General features: G+C 40.4%; 1 protein-coding gene across 1 annotated transcript in view; it reads left to right on the top strand.

Annotated features, from left to right (window-relative positions):
• The window catches only part of LOC140728098 (uncharacterized), a 99,175-nt gene that overhangs the window by 34,533 nt on the left and 41,163 nt on the right, over positions 1 to 23,479 (top strand). Inside the window, exons 2-8 of the mRNA XM_073046287.1 lie at positions 6,649 to 6,720; positions 8,346 to 8,417; positions 9,492 to 9,563; positions 12,464 to 12,544; positions 12,715 to 12,786; positions 20,623 to 20,697; positions 20,791 to 20,906. Coding sequence (XP_072902388.1) covers positions 20,654 to 20,697; positions 20,791 to 20,906 — 160 coding nt within the window. The 5' untranslated portion in view covers positions 6,649 to 6,720; positions 8,346 to 8,417; positions 9,492 to 9,563; ... (1 more) ...; positions 12,715 to 12,786; positions 20,623 to 20,653. The remainder of the gene's footprint in view (positions 1 to 6,648; positions 6,721 to 8,345; positions 8,418 to 9,491; positions 9,564 to 12,463; positions 12,545 to 12,714; positions 12,787 to 20,622; positions 20,698 to 20,790; positions 20,907 to 23,479) is intronic.

Raw genomic sequence — 23,479 nt, 5'->3', positions numbered from 1 at the left:
TCCGACGAGACGCTGGTTGCGCTTGGAAAGCTCCAAGACGAAATCTTAAAGGAATTTAAAACCGCTTTCAAACAGTTAGAAGACAAACTGGATCGGATCAACGATAAAGTGGACAAACATGCTGAACACTTATCTCGCATCGATTCGACTTCTGAAGATTTAGAAAGTCGTGTTCGATACTTGGAGACTCTCTGTTCCAGCTTAAAGGAAAAATCTAACAAACTTCTTTCCAAAATGGTGGATCTCGAAAATCGCAGCAGACGCTGTAACATCAGAATTCTGGGATTACCAGAGGCGACTGAAAAGGGATCAACCGTGAAGTTTTTCGCCGAGTTTCTCTGTGAGTTATTCGGGAAAGATTTGCTTCCGAAGCCGCCCGAGCTCGAACGGGCACACAGAGTTTACGTTCCCCTCGGAATTCTGGGCTCCCGCCCGCGACCAGTAATCTTGTGTTTCCATCAATACCAGGTAAAACACAGTCTGATCATAGAGGTGCGTCGCAGGGGGTCTCTTCCTTTCAAGGATACAACCATTCGCTTTGTGGAAGATTTTGCACCCCAGACCTTAAAGATGCGCGCTGAGTTTAAAGGTGCAATGAAAGTGCTTTTTGATCGTGGTTTCAAACCTTCCCTTCGTAACCCTGCTGATCTACGAATCAAGCTTAATACCGGGAAATATAAGTGATTCAAATCAGCGAAGGAAGCTGAAGCGTTTGTGGCAAGTCTTCCGGCTATCCAGTCATCTTCGGAATCTGATCAGACCTCATAAAATGGTGGATAAGTACTCTTCGTAGTAAAATTACTTTCTCTGGACTCAGAATTCACTTGAATCATTCAGACATTATTCATTGAAACTTTAAGGGCTGTTGACAATCTCTCCCGGGACTTGGTGTGTGTGTAATCTATTTTTATTCCTGTATAACTTTACCTACAGAGTTCTACAACTAATTCTAACTTGTTTTGGAGGTTCGAAGTCTTTAGTGAAGGCCTCCCTGTTTGTCGGTTCACAGTTCAACTGCTGGTTTATTTTTCCTTTGTTTTAAATATTTATTTATTTTATCTTTTTCTTTTCTTCACCCCTTTTTTCTAATCTCTGAATTTTTTTCTCCCTTCTCTGTAAATGGTTGATAAGCACTCATCTTGAATTTATAACTTTCCCCTTCCTCTTCTTTTTTCTTTTTCCTTCTTACCTTTTTTTTCCCTTTCTCTTACTTTATTCTTCTATAATGTTTCGCGGGTAGGTTAGTTTTGGTTTTCTTCCAATTTTCTCTGTATTAAGTCGTATATTTCTGCAGAAGGTGTTCTAATCTGTAGTTATGTTTTCTAGTGCATAAACTAGTTATTATTTGCTATAATATTTATACGGAAATGTTGTTAATGACACAGATCTGGAAGTTGTATTTGGGTTAGTTTTTTTGGTAGAGCTAGCTACTTGTTTTGGTAGCTGTCTAGTTTTGGGTTGTGCGGGTGGGGTGGATTTTCCAGTTCCAACATCTCTTTATTGCTTAGGACATGTTTATATTTTGACCTTACGAATCTATGTTTACATCTCTGCTCCCAGACTGCTATTGTACTGCTTGACTTTTTATATGCCTGCTGCCTTTTATGCATTAGTAATTGATAATGGCTAGTGCACTTAAATTCGTGAGCTGGAATGTAAAGGGACTGAACCATCCTGTTAAAAGGAGGAAGGTATGCTCACATATCAAACAACTCAAAGCTGACATTGCTTTCCTTCAAGAAACTCATATTCGTTGTTTTGATAACTCCCGGCTTCTGTCAAAGTAGGCGGGTTAGCATTTTCATTCATCCTTTGCCGCTAAAGCTAGGGGAGTTTCCATTCTTATTAACTCAAATATTCCTTTTGAACTCCATAATAAAATATCTGATACAAATGGCCGTTTTATTATTGTTTCTGGTAAACTATATAACACTAAAGTTGCACTAGCAAACCTGTATGCCCCCAACTTTGATGATGTTAACTTTTTTGAACGTTTTTTTTCCTCACTACCAGACTTAAACTCATACTCTCTTATATTGGGTGGTGACTTCAACCGTTGGTTGGATCCTAAACTGGATCGATCGTCCTCTGTTACCAGATCACCTACTAAATCTGCCTTAGCTATTCAATTGGTTCTTAATTCGGATCTAAAGTTCCATAAGGTCTGGGGACTTTTTATCGAGTACTTTCATAACCTTCCTCTTGACTAGGGTTTTTTTTTCTTTTTTTTTTCTTCTTCTTTTCGGTCCCTTGCTTTCAGCTCCCTTTTTTTTCTGGTAGTAGGCATTATTATCCTCTGTTGCTAAGTGTATTCACAGTGTGGGAGTTTGACTGTCCGGACTTATACTCTTTATACTGTGTGGTGGTTGGTCTGGAGTTGTTGTTTTTTTCTTGTGTCGTGGGGCTTGGGGAGGACATTAAGCTCACTTGTCTCTAATTTAGGTGCTTTTTTGTTAAATTCTCTTCCTTTGTAGCATATTGTTATTGTATGCTTAATCTTGCACTGTATTAATGCTCCTCATTGGGATTTGGGGTTTTTAATTTTGTAAAATGTTTGAAAAACTAATTTTAAAAAATTTTTAAAAATTAAAAAAAGAGCAGTCCATGGCAGGGTTTAAAAGAAAGTCTCAAAGTCCCGACAGCCCATCATCTCACGCAGACGGTAGAAGGAAGAAAATCTCTTCCTGCCATGAACCACCAGCGCCACAGCTTGCCGGTACAGCAATTTGGGAGCTCCAACCACAGCCAACTCCGAGTCCGTCCGAAAACTTCGAGCCTCCGACACCAAGCACCATCTCTGCCGAGTGCTTCGACCCCAGCACCAGCCGCCAAGCAACAGGCAAAGCTGAGGATTCGGGGCCTTCCTCTCAGAGATTTCTCCAATCGCACAGTAGCAGCAGCAGCGAAACAGGCATTTCAAAAGTTCCACCAGATGTTCCTCCGTGCTTCACACATCCATCTCCATCAAATCAGGATTGTACACGGCCCCTACTTACAGATAACAGATATTCATTCCTGGAGTGGCCGCTGCGCACTGCATCATGCCGCCATCTTGGAGTTATATTTCCCTCTCACACTATCTTTCTTTACCTCTCCATATTCCTCTCTCTTTCTCTATGCATCTATTAGATAACCAAGGAGACATAGAAAACATACAGCACAATACAGGCCCTTCAGCCCACAAAGGAATCTAGAAGACGGATGAGAGGAAAGGGAGCTGAGAGATAGCGGCATTGAGTTGGGGGGGTGAGAGAAGGGGGGGCAATAAACCAAGCCCTGTTTCTCGTATTTCAGTGTCTGTGTCTTGCATTTGGGTCGGCCATCAACGCCCACCTTGTAACACACAGAACAAAAGAACAGGAATAGTGAAGTTGTGTTCATAGACCATCAGAGAAGGCAAATTAAAATGGAGAGTAGAAGAAGCACTAATTCTACCTGCTCTTTCAATGGTGCTTTGGACTTTAACCTCTGTCTGATCTGCAATGCGTAGTATTTTTTAGGTTGCAAGTATCCTCTGTTTATGCATTATCCTGAATATTAGCTGAACTAAGGGTATGCATTCTGATATTATAATTTCATTTTTAGAATCTTTTTATTGGTACATAATCTTCTACAGCTATAAAATGATACAAAACTTCAGATTAATATGTATACAATTAATAAAGCTGAAGAAAAAAAGGCTGATTGTAATATATAAGAATGGCAATAATTTATATATATATAGGAAAAAGAAAGAAAAAAAAGAACCCTGTCTAACTAGGGGGAAAAAACCACTGACTACAAAAAAAGGGGGAAAAAACCATTAGGAATCAACCCCTCGGAGCAATACGTTTGACCATCATCTATATATTAAAAAAAGAGTCATCAACCGCCAATTCATATTTATAAAAAAATAAAATTGGAAGGAAACCATATAGCATAATTCAAATTAAATGATAATATTTGGCAAAAGAACCCCATCTTCTCTCAAAATCGAATTGAGGATCAAAAGTTCTACTTCTAATTTTTTCCAAACTGAGACATAACATTACTTGAGAAAACCATTCAATTAATGTAGGGGAAGAGATACCTTTCCATTTTAATAAAATAGCCCTTCTTGCCAGTAGTGTAACAAATGCATTTACATGTTGATCTTAAGGTGAAATACCCTGAATATGATGCGGAACTATTCCAAATAGAACAGTCAGTCTATTAGGTTTTAAATTAATTTTCAGAGCTTTAGAAATTGTAGAAAATAAAATTTCCAAAATTATTTTGATGAAGAACATGACCAGAACATATGTGACAAAGTAGCTACTTCAGTTTTACATCTATTGCAGTAGTTGTCTATACTAGGAAATATTTTAGATAGTCTCTCCTTTGTTAAATAATGATGATGAACAATTTTAAATTGAATTAAACAATGGTTGGCACATACAGAAGAATTTACATTTTTCAAAACTCGAAGCCAATCTTCATTAACAAATGTCATATTAAGTTCTGTCTCCCAATCTTGTTTAATCTTTAGTGGTAGGTTCTCTTTTTGTGACAAAAATAAATTAAAGATTCTGCTAATGGAACCTTTCACTAAAGGATTCAATTTCAAAATGGTATCCAACAAATCAGATTCTTGTAACTATGGAAACTTAGGTAAATATTGTTGTAGAAAATGTCTAACCTGAAAATATTGCAAAAAATGTGTATGAGAGAGAGCTGATATTATAATAAAGAAAACCAGGGTACTATCAATGGTGAATTTCACCACCACCTTCAATGTGCCAACACAGATCTTGATCAAGTGTTCAAGGTACAGAGTAGACAGAGAGGTAGAGAGATAATGTGAGAGGGAAATAGAGGGAAAAGTGAGATAGAAACAGGGAGAGTGAAATCAAGATAGATAGGTAGATAAATAGATATCTCTTTAAAATGCAGTAGTATTCATGGGTTCATTGTCCATTCAGAAATCTGATGATGGTGGGTTAGAAAATATTCCTGGTTCATTGAGTGTGTGCCTTCAGGCTCCTGTACCACCTCCTGGATGGTAAGAATGAGAAGGGGGCATGTCCTGATTGATGGGGGGCTTTAATGATGGATGCCATCTTCCTGAGATATCACCTTTTGAAGCTGTCCTCAATGATAAGGAAGTTAGTTCTCATTCTGCAAGCCCCCTTTTCTCTCACTACCCTTTTCTAACCCCCTTTCACTCAGGCTTCCTTTTCCTCACCCCCTTTTCTCTCAAGCTTCCTTTCTCTCATCCATTCCCCTTTTTCTCAGCATTTCACTTTTCTCTCAGCCCCTTTCTCTTACCCACACTTTCTCTCACACCCCTCTCCCTCACTCCTGTTTCTCACCCTTTCTCACCTCTCCTTTCTCATCCTTTTCTCTCACCCCCTTTTTCTCGCCCCCTTTCGCTCACCTCCTGTCTCTCACACCCCTTTTCCTCACACACTTTCTCTCAACCACCCTTTCTTTCACCATCCCTGTCACCCACTCCTGGCTCATTTCTAACCCCCTTTCTTTTATCTCCTTTTTCTCCCCCCACTTTCTCTCACACTCTGTTTCTTCACCCCCTTTCTCTAACTCCCCTTTTCTCTCAACTCCCACTTCTTTCACCCTTCCCCTTTCCCTCACCTCTACCATTTCTCAAACCCCCTCTTCTATCACCCTCCATTCCTCACCTTCCTCTCCCTCCCTTTTTCTCACCCCTTTTTCTCTCCACTTGTCTTTTCTCTCAACCTCCCCCTTTCACTCGCGCCCCCTTGTCTATCAAAACTTCCTCACATTCCTCCCTTTCTCTCACCCTCCTCCTTTCCCTAAACCCTCCCTTTCTCTCACCCCTCCTTTCCCTAAACCCTCCCTTTCTCTCACCCCTCATCTTACACCATTTTCCTCACACCTGTTTCTCTCTCCCACTTACTCTCACCACTCCCCTTTCTCCCTCACCCCCTTCTACTGCCACTGCCTTTCTGTTACACCCTCTTTCTCTCACTCCTGCCCCTTTCTTTCACCCTTACTCTCACCCACCTTTTGCTCACCACCCCTTTACCCCTTCTCTTTCTCTCATGCCCCTTTCTCTCACTCCCTCACCCACTTTCTTCACCCAGCTTTCAAGCCACCTTTTTCTCATTTATCCCCCGCTTTCTCACCCTTTCCCTTTTCTCTCACTCACTTTCATTTACCCACATTTTCTCTCCCCCCTCCTCCTCTCCCCTCCCCCCTGCTCACTTCTCCCACTCTATGCTGCTATCTCTCAGCCCCCTTTTCTCTCACCCATATTCTAGATTTCTTTGTGGGCTGAAGGGCCTGTATTGTGCTTTATGTTTTCTGTGTTTCCTTAGTTATCCAAGGCTGGCTCTCTCCACCCTTGTGGTCCTTGCTTTCAACTGTAGTATACTTTGAGCACAATGAAAAATCTCTTTGAAAGTCTTCCACTGTTCCTCTACTGTCCCACAATATAGCCTGTGTTACCAGTCTACACTACCCAAATCTTTCCTCATCCCATTGTAGTCTCTCTTGTTTAGGCATAATACACTGCTTTGCGATCGAACTATTGCATCCTTTTTAGAGCACAAAAACTGCTGGCATCAGCAGGAACATAAACATGTATCCTACAGTAGTTTCAATAAGTACCTCAGTGATAATATTTGTATGTTTTATTTTTCCCCAAAGGGATTTAAGTGAAAATGCCATCACTACTGTCCAAAAAAGCAATTGGTTACCCTACAGATGGACAGAAAACTTGTAAGTTTCTATTAACAGATTGAACATGAAATTTGACTTTTTACAGAATTTTGAAAATTTAGCAAGTCAATTTCTTTAAGTTTTTGAGAAAAACATGGAGAAAAGAATCTATACTTTTACTACTTTTTGTGTTTAGAGTTAATATGCCATCAATATATTTGACAAATAGCTAATCCATAAGATGTGGAACTGTACACAGAGAGTAAAAGCTAGAGAGGGGGAGGACGTTTTTGATTTTTCATGCACACCTGTCTGAGGGCATATATTACCAATTGTAAAACCCTCTGTATATTTGGTTTCCTTGGAACTGTAGATGTAGTGGTGAGTGCAAACAGTGACCAATGATTCATCATGCATAGAGCATTAACAACCACAGTCAAGATTTTCCTCCAAATTAGCTTCTGCAACTGTTTCAGAGGATGGAGTATAATTTAGCCATGGCATGCAGGGGCAATCAAGGGTCTTTTTCAAATGTTTAACTTGTTGTATTTTCCTTTACAATTAATTAGCAAAGCTACTTGTAACTTGGATAACATGTAGATTTGGAACTGTTCTTTTGCGAAACAGACTTAGGAATTGTGAAATTCAGACTTAAGGATTATTGGCATTACCATTGATGTTTATGTTGAAAGATTGCTTTAAGAACGTGTAGCCAGGAATATATAGTGGAAGTGTACAGAGATGTTGTCTTGTACTATGTTAGGTACAAATGTAATGCAAAAATGTGGGTAAGATGGCAAACAGTGCATTGACCTTCATCAACTGTGGGATTGAGCTTAAGAGCCAAGAGGTAATGTTACAGCTGTATAGGACCCTGGTCAGACTCCACTTGGAGAACTGTGTTCAGTTCTGGTCGCCTCACTACAGGAAGGATGTGGAAACTATTGCAAGGGTGCAGAGGAGATTTACAAGGATGTTGCCTGGATTGGGGAGCATGCCTTATGAAAACAGGTTGAGTGAACTTGGCTTTTTTTCCTTGGAGCGACGGAGGATGAGGAGTGACCTGATAGAGGTGTATAAGCTTTTGAGAGGCATTGATTATGTGGATAGTCAGAGGCTTTTTCCCAGGGCTGAAATGGTTAACATGAGAGGTGCTTGGAAGTAGGTACAGAGAGAATGTCATGGGTAAGTGTTTTACGCAGAGAGTGGTGAGTACATGGAATGGGCTGCCAGCAACTGTGTTGGAGGCAGATATGATAGGGTCTTCTATCAAGAAGTCTCTTAGGTACATGGAGCTTAGAAAAATAGAGGGCTCTGGGTAACTAGGTAATTTCTAAAGTAAGTTTATGTTTGGCACAGCATTGTGGGCTGAAAGGCCTGTATTGTGCTGTAGGTTTACTATATTTCTAATATCTAAACATATTCAGAAAATTATTTACAACTCTTATTTTAGTGATGACCTATGAGTGGACAGATATTTTTCCTCTACCTTGTTATCTTCAGGATCCCCATGTAGAAAAATTAATGTTTTATTGTGGCTAAAATTTGGACGTCGATATATCCATGAATGTACTTCTTCATGTGGCAGCCACAAAATTATCCAGTTGATTTTTAAAAATCATGTTTCTCAGAAGCTGAAATTCCAATATAAATTAATATTCTAACTATTGAGCAAACTGTTGTAGAGACCTACATGGAAATCAACTTGAAAAGCTACAGAAGGATTCATTTGAAGGGCTCATCTTACTAAAGAAATTGTAAGTACAGTTGTCTGATTTTAATGTCATTTTCTGTACACTAGTGTATTATGGATTCTTCTGGAGGGGTCTGGAACTGAAAAACACTGAATTTTTGTTATTTCTAAATATAAGTTATTCATAAAATATTCAAAGGTAATACAAAACATTGAAGTCAATATTTTTATAACAAGTCATGTTAGTCTCGTTATTTTAAGTTAAAACATCATTAGAATATCATCTGTGCTGGATTTATACTGAAACCTGGATGTTGAATCAGCTGCAGTCTCATTCAGAAATTTCTCATATTCCACATGTTCATTAAGCAATCTTCTTTTACACAATGCTGTTTAATTTCACAGACTTCATTGACCATTTATATTTATCCAGTGATTACTTTTATAGATGCACCATAGAAATCATCCTGTCTGCATGCATGACAGCTTGTTATGGCAACTGCTCTGCTTGAGACCGCAAGAAACCGCAGAGTTGTGAACATGGTCCAGTCCATCACGCAATTTCACTCTTCCCACCACTGACTGTGTACATTTTGTGCTGCTTCGGGAAGAAGCCAAAATAATCAAGGACTCCTCCCATTTGAGTCATTCTCTCCTCTCCCCTCCCCCCAATCGAGCAGATAACACAGAAGCTTGAGTGCGTGTAACACGAGGCAGAAAGGCAGCTACTAACTCACTATTGTAAAACTCTTCAATGGGCCTTATGCACTATCGAACTCTCAATCTACCACATTAAGGTTCTTATTTGCCTACCTGCACTGAACACTATATTCTACATTCTGCTTTCCTTTAACATTAACATGATGTATATATTATACGGAATGATTTGTCTGGGTGGCATGCAATCAAAAGCTTTTCGATGTATCTTGATACTTGTGATGATAATAAACCAATTACCAATGACTTTTAGTACACCATAGCACACCACCTTCCTTCTGCACACCACAGCATTAAAAGGAGACAACAGTTCTTGGAGAGAACATAATAACATCTCAGAGAGTTATATAATGTTCATCAATGGAGCACTTTCAGATTTTAAGGGACAGTAATATTGAATGTTTTTGTCATTTCAACATAGGATTCTTTCTGGAAATGTCATCTCAAAAATTGCAGGGTTTACATTTCAAGCACTACCTTTCCTGGAGATTCTGTGAGTTCTAATATTAATTTAGAAAGTCTAATAATCAAATATAGAATTAAAAATTGTGATGTATGCATTATGATTTAAGTATACTGTTCCATTGCTGCTTTGTATGTTAATTAGGGCAATGGTTATCTTGAAATAATTTTGTTGATTTGCCTTTTACTGACTGAATGCAATGAAATTTTGATTCTATTGATACAGTAGTGTCTTTACAAAATATTTGTCATTATTTGCAAAATATAATTTGCAGAATATACTTGAGTGCCTTCTTGTAGTTGTTAAAATTAGAGATATCATTGCTAATGTGAAAATGGAAATTACAGAAAATACTCAGCCGCTCAGGCTGCATCTGTGGAGGAGAAACAGAGGCAGTGTTTGAGATTGAAGACCCTATATCATGATCTTTGACCTCAAATGTTAATTTAATTTCTCTTCCAACCTGATGAGTATTTCCAGAACTTCTGTTTTTATTTTCGATTTTCAACATTTGCAGTTTTATTTTGATTTTCAGTTACTTTCATCTGCTTGACATCTAGACCAAGGATGATAAAATTTAGAGGTTGAATAAAGTACTTTCCACTGTGCCTCATTAGAAAGTCTTAAATTCAGCTGGAGGTGTTTCCTTCTTACAGAGTTTTCCATTGTTATCGGACCAGGGTTGTCTTTACTTTAAGTAGTCTCCAGTTGAGAATGCCAGTCACATTTGGGGCACTGTGCTAGTGTGATGCTATTACTGTCTGAGGTGTCGGAGTACAGAATTCAATCTCGGTGTCCTCTGGAAGCAGTCTCTTTATATCCTCCACGTGTAATGTGCGGGCTTTGTCCAGGTGCTCCAGTTTCCTCCCACTGATAAAAACATATCAGCAGGTTAATTGGTCATTGTAAATTGTCCTGTGATTAGGTTAGGGCTAAATCGGGGAATGCTGGGCAGTGCAGCTTGATGGGCCAGAAGGGCTAATTCTGTGCTGTATCCCTCAGTGAAATATAAAACACAGCTGTTGCACACAGCGCAAAAGGGACCAAATCATTTCGAGAGCTAAGGCTCATTAAGGTATAATGAGTGCTCTACAGATGTTGAAACATGTTGTTTGCTAGATTCAAACTGAGCCAGTACCAGAAAGCCAGGAAGTAATTGTCCAGTGACAATTAGTAGAATAATCCCCTCTTCCTTATTCTACAAAAATAATGCAAAATGATTTTTTAGAGCCTCTTTCATCTTGAAACTGATGCGGCGCGCAAAGTTTTCCCCTAAAATAGCAACCAGGGTTGAACCTCTGCATATTGAATTGAATTGAACTGGAATTGGATGGACTCCATCTAAATGTGCAATTTATAGTAAACAGTATGTACAACCAGTTAACATATAAAATACAGATGTGTCAGCATGAATTCACCAGTCTGATGGCCTGGTGGAAGAAGCTGTCACAGAGCCTGTTAGTCCTGGCATTTCCTGGATGGTAGCAGCTGGAACAGTTTGTGGTTGGGGTGACTCGGGTCCCCAATGATCCTACGGGCCCTTTTAACACACCTGGCTCTGTAAATGTCCTGAACAGTGGGAAGTTCACATCTACAGATGCGCTGGCTTGTCCACACCACTCTCTGCAGGGTCCTGCAATTGAGGGAAGTACAGTTCCCATACCAGGCAGTGATGCAGCCAGTCAGGATGCTCTCAATTGTGCCTCTAGAGAAATTTCTTAGGATTTGAGGGTCCATACCAAACTTCTTCAACCATCTGAGGTGAAAGAGGTGCTGTTGTGCCTTTTTCACCACACAGCTAGTATGTACGGACCACGTGAGTTCCTCGGTAATGTTTATGCCTAGGAACTTGAAGGTCACCCTCTCAACCCCGGATCCATTGATGTCAATAGGAGTTAGCCTGTCTCCATTCCTCCTGTCAGTCCACAATCAGCTCCTTTGTTTTTATGACATTGAGGGAGAGGTTGTTTTCTTGACACCACTGTGTCAGGGTGATAACTTCATCTCTGTAGGCTGCCTTGTTATTATTTGAGATCAGGCCAATCAATGTAGTGTCGTCAGCAAATTTAATTAGCAGATTGGAGCTGTGGGTGGCGACACAGTCATGGGTATACAGAGAGTAAAGGAAGGGGCTTAGGACACAGTCCTGAAGGGCACCTGTTTGAGGGTCAGGTGGCAGAGGTGAGGAAGCCCATTCTTCCCACCTGCCAGCAATCTGACAGGAAGTCCAGGATCTAGCTGCACATGGCAGGGTGAAGGCCGAGGTCTTTGAGCTTCTTGTCGAGCCTGGAGGGAATTATGGTGTTGAATGCTGAACTGTAGTCCAAGAACAGCATCCTCACATAAGCATCCTTCTCCAGGTGTGTAAGAATGGTGTGTAGAGCTGTGGCTATTGTGTCATCTGTCGATCAGTTGTGTTTGTGAATTGTAGGGGGTCCAGTGTGGGTGGTAGCATGCTGGGGATGTAGTCCTTGACTAGTCTGTCAAAGCATTTGCTTATTATTGAAGTGAGTGCAACAGAACGCCACATAATTGAGTCCATCACCTGAATAGGGCAATAAGTGACCCAGCTGTAGAAGGGGCAGCAGTATAGTACTGATGTTAATAGAAAACTAAGTTTACCTACTTGATTTTGCCGCAGTTTCCACCTGGATAAAGTTAAATGTCAGAAATTTAAAATGGTTATTTTTGTTATACTTACTCAGAACAAAGATAAAATGGCACAAATTAATATTGAATCAAAACAACCAGAAGAGAAAAGAACCTTTTGTAAAATTAATTCACATGGATTGAATTTACATAAGGTGTAAAAGGACAGCTTGTTTTGTGGTGTTTTTATTATATTTAAAAATAGAATACTAACTTGTATCAGCAAGTTCTTTCAAATATTCAATAAATTAAAGTTAATTTATTTTCTGGTTATTGTATAGTGATCTTTCTGACAATAAGTTAACAGCACTACTTGATGGAACATTCAAATCTTGGCATGGATTACGTTTCTTTAGGAAATTGTAAGTGTAACATAAATATTCCAATCATTTCTCCAGCAGTAGTCATTCTGAATGAAATAATCAGCATTTACACATATAAAATTACTGTGTTAGTGACAAAGAAACTATTCATCTTTTACAGTTCTTCAATTATTTGGAAGCTTTTCTTGCATTTTTCTTTTGTTTAACAGGAACTTGAACTCAAACCCATTAGAATTAATAGAGAATGATGCATTTGATAAATTACCTTCTTTGCAGTACCTGTGAGTATACAGAGATGAAGTAGAAAGAGTATATCATAACCGGGTTTATTATCACTGACATACGTTGTGAATTTTGTTGTTTTGGGACAGCAGTACAGTATAATCATTAAAATTGCCATGTTACCATAAGAAATATATAAAATATAAATAGTGCAAAAAGAACAGAATAGTGAAGTACGTAGTGTACATGAGTTCAAGGATCATTCAGAAATCTGATGGTGGAGGAGAAGCTGTTCCTAAAATGTTAAGTATGCGTTCTCAGGCTCCTGTACCTCCTCCTTAATGGTGGTAATGAGAAGAAGCTATGTCCTGGATGGTGAGAGTCCTTGCTGATGGATGTGCCTTTTTGAGCCATTTCCTTTTGAAGGTGTCCTCAATGGTGGGGAGGCTGGTACCCATAATGGAGCTGGCTGACTCAGCAACCCTCTGCAACCTCTTTTTGATGCTATGCATTGGAGCCTCCATATCAGGGTTTGATGCAAGCAATCAGAATCCTCGCTGTAGTACACGTTCAGAAATTAGCTAGAATCTTGGTGACATTGTCAGGACTAGGCCAGTGATGAGAGTAGAAGTGACAGGCTTTTGCTCATTCAGGCTTCGTGGAAGTGGGCTTTACTGAGGAAAGTGGGTAAGTGGACTTCATTGTTGGATTTTCTTTGCATTTTTTTTAAGGAATAGTGAGCATGTCGGTAGGGTTAGTTCTTTGCTCTGAGTGTCAGATGTGGGAATCCTGGGAATCTTCCCATCTCCCAGATGGCCACATCTGCGTCAGGTCACCGAGATGCAGCTCCTGAGAGACCATCTTAGGGATTTGGAGCTGCGGCTCGATGACCTACAGCTTATTAGGGAGAGTGATAGATAGGAGCTACAGGGAGTTAGTCACCCCGAGGCTGCACGAGTTAGACAAGTGGGTGACGGTCAGGGAAGGGAAGGGAAGAGCTCAGATAGTAGAGAGCACCCCTGTGGCCATCCCCCTTAGTAATTGTTATTGTGTTTTGGGTGCTGATGGTGGGGGTGGATATGACAGAGGACGACCTCAATAATCAGGTCTCTGGCACTGAGTCTGGTTCCGTGGTTCAGAAGGGAAAGAGGAAGATGAGGAATGCGGTAGTCATAGGGGATCCCATAGTGAGGGGAACAGACAGGAGGTTCTGTCAGCCTGATAGAGATACCCGCATGGTGTGTTGCCTCCCAGGTGCCAGGGTACTGGATGTCTCGGATTGGGTGCAGAGTATTCTGAAGGGAGGGGGTGGACAGTCAGAAGTCTTGATACACTTTGGTACCAATGACATAAGCAGAAAAAAGGGAGGAGGTCCTGAAGAGAGAATTCAGGGAATTATGTAGGAAGCTGAAAGGCAGGACCTCTAGGGTAGTAATCTCAGTATTGCTGCCTGTGCCAAGTGCTAGCGAGTGCAAGAATAGCATGTTCAGGCATATTAATGTGTGGCTGAGAGACTGGTGTAGGGGGCAGGGATTCAGATTCCTGGATCACTGGGGCCCCTTTGGGGGAGGTACGACCTGTACAAAAAGGACGGGTTATACCTGAACCCAAAGGGGTCCAGTACCCTAGCGGGCACATTTAAAGAGCTGTTAGGGAGGGTTTAAACTCATTTGGCGGGGGATAGGAACCGGAGTAATAAGGCTGAGGAAGGGGAAAACAGAAATAAATCAAAGATAGCATGCAACAGAGATTATAGAAAGAACAGGCAGGAGATGAGGCTTAATCACAGCCAGTGGCATGAGTTACAAGGCAATAGAGGCATGGTGCAGTTAAAACAGAAAGCAACAAATATTGGACTGAGAGTGTTGTATTTGAATGCACGTAAGTGAGAGAGATCAGATAAGACTTGTTCAGGCTGACAGGAAGTCAACAGTAATTCAAATAACCATGTGTTACAACAGTGGTGTGTCGAAAAGCATCTCTGACCACACAACACATTGAGCTTTAAAGTGGATGGGCTACAGTAACAGACCACACTGGGTTCCAATTCTGTTCCAATAAAGTGACCACTGAGTGTATATCCCAGGAAATTGCAAGGAAATGGGTGACAGTAGATTTGTAAATTTCCCCTACAAATAGCATGAGGTGCAATAGAACAGTGTAATTGTGTGATTTAACAATCCAAAGCAGTATTAACTCAATTTAAAGCAGATAGCATTGGCTCAGACAGGTAGTGGGTGCTGGAATAGGGAGGGGTCTTATGGCCTAACCAATGCGAGGATTTTATATTCTGTTGTGTCTGCATCTCGTGACACTGAGATTCATTGCATTTCGTGAAGATACTTCTCCTTCCACAGAGTAAGTATAAGCTGATTTAAATGAAACGGAAAGAATAGAAAATGCTGGAAGAGTTCAGCAGTCAAACAACACCTGTGAAAAGAGAAACCAGTTAATGTTTCAGGTCAAGGATTCAAAGGAAAGGTTAAGCAGATTGGCCCTGATATTCATTGGTGATTAGAAGAATGAGAGATGATCCTGTTGAGGCAAATAAGGTTCTGAAGTGGATTGTTAAGTTTGTTGAGGATATAGGGCATGGTTTCAGAGTAAAGTGACATCCATTTCACATGCAAAAGAGGGATTTCCTCTCAGCTGTTTGTGGCTCAGGAGCTCTCTGTATCGGACTGCTGAATAGGCAGAATCATTGAAGGTATTCCATGATGAGAAACACCAATTATTGTTCTATAAGGGTATTATTGGTCATGGGAAACAGCAGGATGGTGATGCGTAACCCACGATTAGATGAGCCATAAATTAATTGAATAGCAGAGCATGTTTGAGAGGCTATGTGGCCCAGTCTTGTTCTTGCTTAAGTTGTTAATGGGCAAGGTTATTAATGCGCTGGCAAATGTCATTACTGAGATCAGTGACCACACACACAAGCAGATTTGCTAAGATAAAATTTCTGAATCTGATCTTACACAACTGTCTTCCTAAAACTTCACTAAGTGAAATTGCAAGTTTTTCTCTGAGAATTGCTTCTTTCCTCCATTAACAGCAGTAAGCTATACTCCATCTCATATTAGTACTGTAATGCCATATTCTGCACTTCCTACTGTTCTCCATGACTGTCTTTACCTCCTGACAACCCTGCGAACTGTCATGCATCAGCACAATTATCACCTACAAACTATCTTTCTAGCCATCCACTGACATACTCCTTTACTGGGATGTGGACAAGGGTGGTAAAAGAAATAAAGGACAGGAAGAAATGATGCATTAATTGAAGTACTTAACCTAATCTAGGAACGAAGTATGGGTACTGTGAAGTGGGTCGCAAAGAGGGCATCATTAGTGGTTAGACTTGGAAAAGGTGGTTACTTGTTTTTCTTTCACTCTACCCCTTAAAATTTCATGCTCCAAACCAGATGGCAACTCATCTGTGTCTGATAATTCTTCACATTGAAACCTGAGTCTTTGTCATCTATTCTTTTTCAGAGCAATAAAGAGCAGAGCCAACAGAGGTTGAGAAATTTACAGAAGGATAGCACTGTATCATTCCACTGTACTCTAGGAAGCAACAACTCAGATGCAAGCATTATTGATACATTAGTGGGGAGATTAGCAGCATCTGCACTGGGGAAGCACTAAGCATTGGATCATGAGCAAATGAATAGTCCAAAAAGCTAAATGAAGACCAGAATTTGCAGTGGTCATTCAAAGACTACTTACACATATTCCCTGTTATTAGCTCTGAGCTGCTTGCCAAAGAGCTTGTACATAATTCCACAGAAAGTATTCTAGCTTTAGCTTGTGTCAGTTATGAGATTTCACAGTTGTCCATGGAGCAGTTGGTCAGTTCAATAGTTAGAATTGGAGCCCCAGGTGAAAACTCTGAGAGCCCATCATTGGTATTGTGGCTACAGTTTGTAGTGTTTCCACAATTTCAGAATCAGGTTTATTATCACCGGCATGTGTCATGAAATGTGTTAACTTAGCAGCAGCAGTTCAATGCAATACATAATATAGAAGAAAAATGTTACGTACCCCATAATGGGTTAAAAGGACCAGCAGTGATGGAACACACCTGGAGTCTGAGTCTTCTGTTATCAAACTATTTTATTAGTAATTACGTGATAAAGTGATATAACACAAGATAAGACAAACAGGTTAGCAGAGTTTATGCATATATAAGCGAGTAAATGAAGTTCCCAAACTTCTCCAAACTCAGGTGGTAAATGATAGTCTTACGATAGTATCGGTATGAAGTCAGATCAGTTCGTGATATTGAGTTGAGTAGATTGAGGAGAGAGAGAGAGAGGTGACTTGTATTCCCAGTGCACTGATGCTGTCAAATCTTCCCGTTGTCCTCCGAATTCCCTGTTAAAGTCACCAACTGTGAGCACACAAAAGAGAGTGCCGTTTTCACATGGTAAAGCTATCAACCCATGCAAGGGTTAAACACATCGATAGCTGTCCACCGATCACCCTTTTTCCACACTGAGAAAAACCCACCCTTGTCATGGGCACACAAATTTCATCCAGTGTCCGTTTCGTCAGTGTCTTCTGTGCGCCTGATTACAAAGCCAGTTGACCTTGTAGATATTCCACAGCTGCTGAACACCAGCTGTCCATCATATAGCTCTGCCCTTCAGTTTCCAAGGCAACTCACGGGCTGTTCCTCTCCCTCTCCCCCCCACATATGCACTCTCTCTTTTTAAAGGAACAGTCCATATTGAATAAAACTTCAGATCTCGTCACAAGAAGAAAAAAATAATAAATAAAGCAATTACAGTATATGTATATTGAATAGATTGAAAATCATGCAAAAACAGAAATAACATATATTTTAAAAAGTGAGGTGGTGTTCAAAGGTTCAATGACCATTTAAGAATCAGAAGGCAGAGGGGAAGAAGCTGTTCCTGGATTGCTGAGTGTGTGTCTTCAGGCTTCTGTACCTCCTACCTGATGGTAACAGTGAGAAAAGAGCATGCCCTGGGCGCTGGAGGTCCTTAATAATGGACGTTGCCTTTCTGAGACACTGCTCCTTGAAGCAGTCCTGGGTACTTGGTAGGCTAGTACCCAAGATAGAACCGACCAAATTTTTTGGTCTTGTGCTGTAGCACCCCCGCCTCTCCATACCAGACAGTGATGCCAGCCTGTCAGAATGCTCTCCTCAGTATATCTACAGAAGTTTTTGAGTGTATTTGTTGCCATACCAAATCTCTTCAAATTCCTAATGAAGTATAGTTGCTGTCTTGCCTTCTTTATAACTGCATTGATATGTTGGGACCAGTTTAGGTCCTCAGAGATCTTGACACCCAGGAACTTAAAACTGTTCACTCGCTCCACTTCTGATCTCTCTATGAGGATTGGTATGTTTTTGAAGTCCACAACCAGCTCTTTTGCCTTACTGATGTTGAGTGCAAGGTTGTTGTTGTGACACCACTTCACTTGTTGGCATATCTCGCTCCTGCACGCCCTCTCATCTCCATCTCAGATTCTACCAACAATGGTTGTATCATCAACAAATTTATAGATGGCATTTGAGCTATGCCAAGCCACACAGTCATGGGTATATAGAGAGTAGAGCAGTGGTCTAAGCACACAGCCCTGAGGTGCACCGGTGTTGATCGTCAGCAAAGAGGAGATGTTATCACCAATCCGCAGAGATAGTGGTCTTGCGGTTAGGAAGTCGAGGATCCAATTACAGAGGGAGGTACAGAGGCCCAGGCTCTGCAACTTCTCAATCAGGATTGTGGGAAGCATGGTACTAAATGCTGAGCTATAGTGAGTGAACAGCATCCTGACATAGGTGTTTGTGTTGTCCATCTGCCGTTGACCTATTGTGGCAATAGGCAAATTGCAGTGGGTCCAGGTCCTTGCTGAGGCAGGAGTTCAGTCTAGTCATGACCAACCTCTCAAAGCATTTCTTCACTGCAGATGTGAGTGCTACCGGGCGATAGTCATTAAGGCAGCCCACATTATTCTTCTTAGGCACTGGTATAATTGTTGCCTTTTTGAAGCAAGTGGGAACTTCCGCCCATAGCAGTGAGAGATTGAAAATATCCTTGAATACTCCCACCACTTGGTTGGCGCAGGTATTCAGAGTCTTACCAGATACTCTATTGGGACCTTCCACCTTGCGAGGGTACATCCCCTTTAAAGACAGCCTAACATTGGCCTCTGGGCAGAGATCACAGGGTCATCAGTTGCAGCAGGGATCTTCACAGTTGTAGTTGTATTTTTCCTTTCAAAGCGGGCATAGAAGGTGTTGAGTTAATCTGGTAGTGAAACATTGCTGCCATTCATGCTATTGGGTTTTGCTTTGTAGGAAGTAATGTCTTGCAAACCCTGCCAGAGTTGTCGTACATCCGATGTTGCCTCCAACTTCGTTCAAAATTGTCTCTTTACCCTTGAATTGGCCCTCTGCAAATCATACCTGGTTTTCTGGTACAGACCTGGGTCACCAGACTTGAGTGCTACACATCTGGCCTTCAGCAGAGAACGTACCTCCTGGTTCATCCACGGCTTTTAGTGTGGAAGTGTACAGCAAGTCTTTGTATGCACACTCTCATTCACGCAGGTTTTAATGAAGATGGTAAGAATTGCAGGATACTCATCCAGGTTTGAAGATGAATCCCTGAATACAGTCTAGTCCACCTATTCAAAGCAGTCCTGTAGGCACTCCTGTGCTTCCCTTGTCCAAACCTTCTTGGTCCTCACTGCTGGTGCTGCAGTCTGCAGTCTCTGCCTATACTCAGGGAGTAGAAGTACAGCTAGGTAATCAGACTTCCTGAAGTGAGGGCGTGGCAAAGCACGGTAGGCATTCTTGATGGGCTTGTAAGAGTGATCCAGTCTGTTGTTTCCTCTGGTATTGCAAGTGATCTGTTGATGGTAATTGTTTACTGATTTTTTTCAGACTGGCCTGGTTAAAATCCCCCAAAACAATGATGAAGGCATTAGAGTGCACTGTTTCATGCCTCCTATGAGTGATTTTTAGAGAACCACTGCTCTAAATTTCTCCTTCTATGAGTGATTTTTGGAGCACAGCTGCTTTGCTTCTGTGGAGATGCAAGGCAAAGTGAGAGGCTATGAGTAACCTTCTCAGGTTCAATGCCCTTCTCTGTTCCCTTGCACCCTTACTGGAATCAGACATTGTTTTATTGGCCCTACATGTTATCAGGTGGCCCAGGCTGATGCTGAGACACAGCAATCTGCAAATGGCCCTGAAGGCCTAGCACCGTGAGGCTGCCTACCACAGCCTCAGAATTGCACCTGTTGGATGATTATTAGCCTTGAATTCCGAAAAGCTCCAGCAAAAATTGACACATCTAAAATAGGTCAACATGTATGGAGGCTCAGTGCAAAGAGAATATGAAGAATGATTTAAATTTAAGATAATGTATCCTGGCAGTGGGTTTGCTGATCCTGTGTTAACCCCTTATTCCTTGATTCTCTTAAAGTCTAAAATATTGATCTCTCTCTTAGATACTCAACAATTGAGCTTTTACTGCTCTCTTGGGTAGTGACTTGCAGTGTTTCCTCTGGATGAAGATGTTTATTGTCATCTTGACCCTGAATGGTCCCTGCTTATTTCAAGCGTGATCCTTAATTCTAGGACAATTCTAAGTACCTGAATGTGTGATGGTATCCTGTCATGTTAGTCCAATAGAACTAGGTGGATGCCTGTGCTTGAATTCACAATCTTTACTGTGTTTGCATGGGATAGAGGAATAACACACAGAGTATAAGCATTTATTTGATCATCTGACCTGTGCTAATTAAGTTATAGAGTAGTATTTGAAAAGTAAATCATAGTTATAGCAAAAATATTTTAATGTATTTTTTACTTAATAATCATGTAATCTTACCTTCTTAAACAACTTCATTTTCAGTGACTTAAGTGGAACCAAGCTCTCGGTTCAAATGATGTACCCAGCTTTTATGGCAGTCCCAAACATTGTACAACTGTGAGTCTTTTTCCATTCTCTGCAAGGGTGCATAATTTACATTTCTTTGCCATTATTTGATTATGACCCTATGATATTTCATTACTTTTATAGTGATTTGCCGGATGGAGTGAGGTGCTGCCTTTGCTATGTTGCCCGAACTGTTGAAATTCTCTTCAAGACTGTGAAGTTAGATTGTTCAAATCGATGTGCTAGTGACACCTCATGTGGTAAGTTGTGTCTCCCTGTATAGAGAAAATGCAATTGTATTCATAAACAGGTGTTAGGGAGTACTCGGGTCAAGATAGCACCAAGCTGTGATGTTTGTTGAGGCCATGGCCTAGACTTAGTTGTTTTTTAGGTTTGTAGTATGGTTTTAGGAGACAGTGCAGGGAGTTAGGGATCAGGTTAGGGTTTAGGAACAGAGATAAATGTGAGGTCGAGGTCAGGGGCAGTGTCCTTGTTGGAGTGCTCTGTGGTTGAAGACCAGGAATCCTCAGAAGTCAGGTAAGTAGATATGGAGGACAGAGATTAGTGATCCCTGTGGTCAAGGTTACGTGGCTACGCCATACCTAATGCGTTCATTTGACACAGAAGTATAGATACAGTGGACACCCAATACCTTTTCCCAGGTTGACAAAAGCTAATACAAGAGGACAAGGTGATTGTACAGGAGTATAGAGGGGATGTTAGAGGTACTGCAGCTTTTTACTTAGAGTGGTGGATGCATGGAACATGCTGTCACGGGTTGTGGTAGAGGGAGATATAGTAGGGACTTTTAAAAATCTCTTAGGCATATGAATTAATGTTGTTAAAATGTATATCCTAAATTTTTTACTTATTTGAATCTTTACCAATTTTTATTTCTAAAGCTTTTTTTGATTTGTTAGATTCTATTATTTCACCCTATCTATGGAAGGGCAAACATAAAGCTCATCTTCAAAATCAAAAAGGGTAGGTGGTATGGCCTTGCCCAATTTTCGTTTATATTCCTGGGCAGCCAATATACGTTGTCTTATCTTTTGGTCTTACTTTTATAATCAGTCGGACTGCCCAATATGGGTGGCAATGGAGTTGAACTCTAATAAGAAACTCTCCAGCTCACTTCCTTGCCATTTGCCTAAATCACTTGTTAATCTGGTTATCAGACACACTGAGAGTATGGGCTCAGTTTAGAAAATATAATCGGCTTCAAAGTTTTTCTCTCTCCAGTCCTATTCTACATAATCATCTTTTTCAGCCTTTTATGTAGGATTTAACATTTCTAGACTGGCACAAAAAGGGCATTAGGTGCTTTGAAGATCTTTTCATAGATAAGCACTTTGCAACTTTTGAACAATTGTCTGTAAAGTTTGGCCTACTTGACGCTCATTTCTTTAGATATCTCCAAGTTAGACATTTTATTAACCCTTCAATACCAAACTTTCCTGAGGTACCCATTAAAAATGTTGTGGATTTGTTTCTTCTTATGAATCCATTGAGTAAAGGTTTAATTTCTACTATTTGAGATATGTTAACAATGTTGAGGCGAGCCCCCTTTGACAAAATTAAAACTGCCTGGGAGCATGACTTAAATTTTTCTTTGTCCAACAAGGTTTGGGATTCAATTCCCAAGTCAGTTAATTCAACTTCTCTATGTGCTCGCCACTGCCTTTTGCAGTTCAAGGTGGTACATAGGGCTCATATGTCTAAAACTAAATTATCACGGTTCTATCCTGATATTAGTCCCTGTTGCGATGTGTAAAGGGGGCGAGGCTTCCCTTATTCATATGTATTGGGCTTGTCCTAGCTTCAAGAAATACTGAAGAGAGTTTTTTTAACTTTATCTTATATACTTAGTTGCTATTTGGAGCCTAACCCTCTGATTGCACTTTTCGGTAGTTCGGGAGAAGTTGACATGCATTTGACTCCAACTATACTACATACATTGTCTTTCTCCTCTCTTTTGGCCAGACATGCAGTCCTTAGGTGGCGAGATGCTGTCCCACCCACTCATGCTCAATGGCTCAGAGATATTATGTCCTGCTTAGACCTTGAAAAGATTCATTATTCACTTCTTAATTCAGGCATAAAGTTCCAAAATATGTGGGGTCCTTTTCTTTAATATTTTCATAATTCCCATTTAGATTAAGGGTGCATCCCTCCCTTTTTTCTTTTGCATTTAAATCCTTTACTTCCAGCTTCTTACGGTTAAGACTTATGGGTTTTTTTTGATGTGTAAACATATTATAGATGAGGTAGGCAATATGCCTTCTTTTTATATAAATACAGCTCTGTGGTGATAAAGTTCTGGTTAACTTTTTTATATATCATAAGCTTGGCTTGGAGTTGGGTAGTGGGAGGGTTGGGTGGTAACTAACTTTATATGATTCTACTATGGGTGCTTTCCTTAACTGTTATGAACTGTACTTCTGAAATGTTTGTTTTGCACTGTATAAACCTTTTTGCTGTTTTTTTGTTTTGTTGCATTCTAAAAACTCATTAAAATTAATTAAAAGAAAGATAGGCATATGAATGAAAGAAAAATGGAGGGTTATGTTGAAGGGAAGGGTTAGATTGATCTTGGAGAAGGTTAAAAGATCGGGACAGCATTATGAGCTGAAGAACCTGTACTCTGCTGTAATCTTCTATGTTCAAACCAGTGGGATTTGTGAACAATAGAAAAGCAAATTAATAGAGTTTTACTGTACTTTTAAAATAAAATTCTCCAACTATCTGAAATTGATAGTGAAGTTGTTTCCTGCTAATTTTCAGTTGACAAAGAACCCCATTGCTGTTCATGCAAAATACCGGCTTTTTAATT

Source organism: Hemitrygon akajei, chromosome 5, assembly GCF_048418815.1.
Source record: "Hemitrygon akajei chromosome 5, sHemAka1.3, whole genome shotgun sequence".
NCBI lineage: Eukaryota > Metazoa > Chordata > Chondrichthyes > Myliobatiformes > Dasyatidae > Hemitrygon > Hemitrygon akajei.
This window is presented reverse-complemented; position numbering and strand designations above follow the sequence as displayed.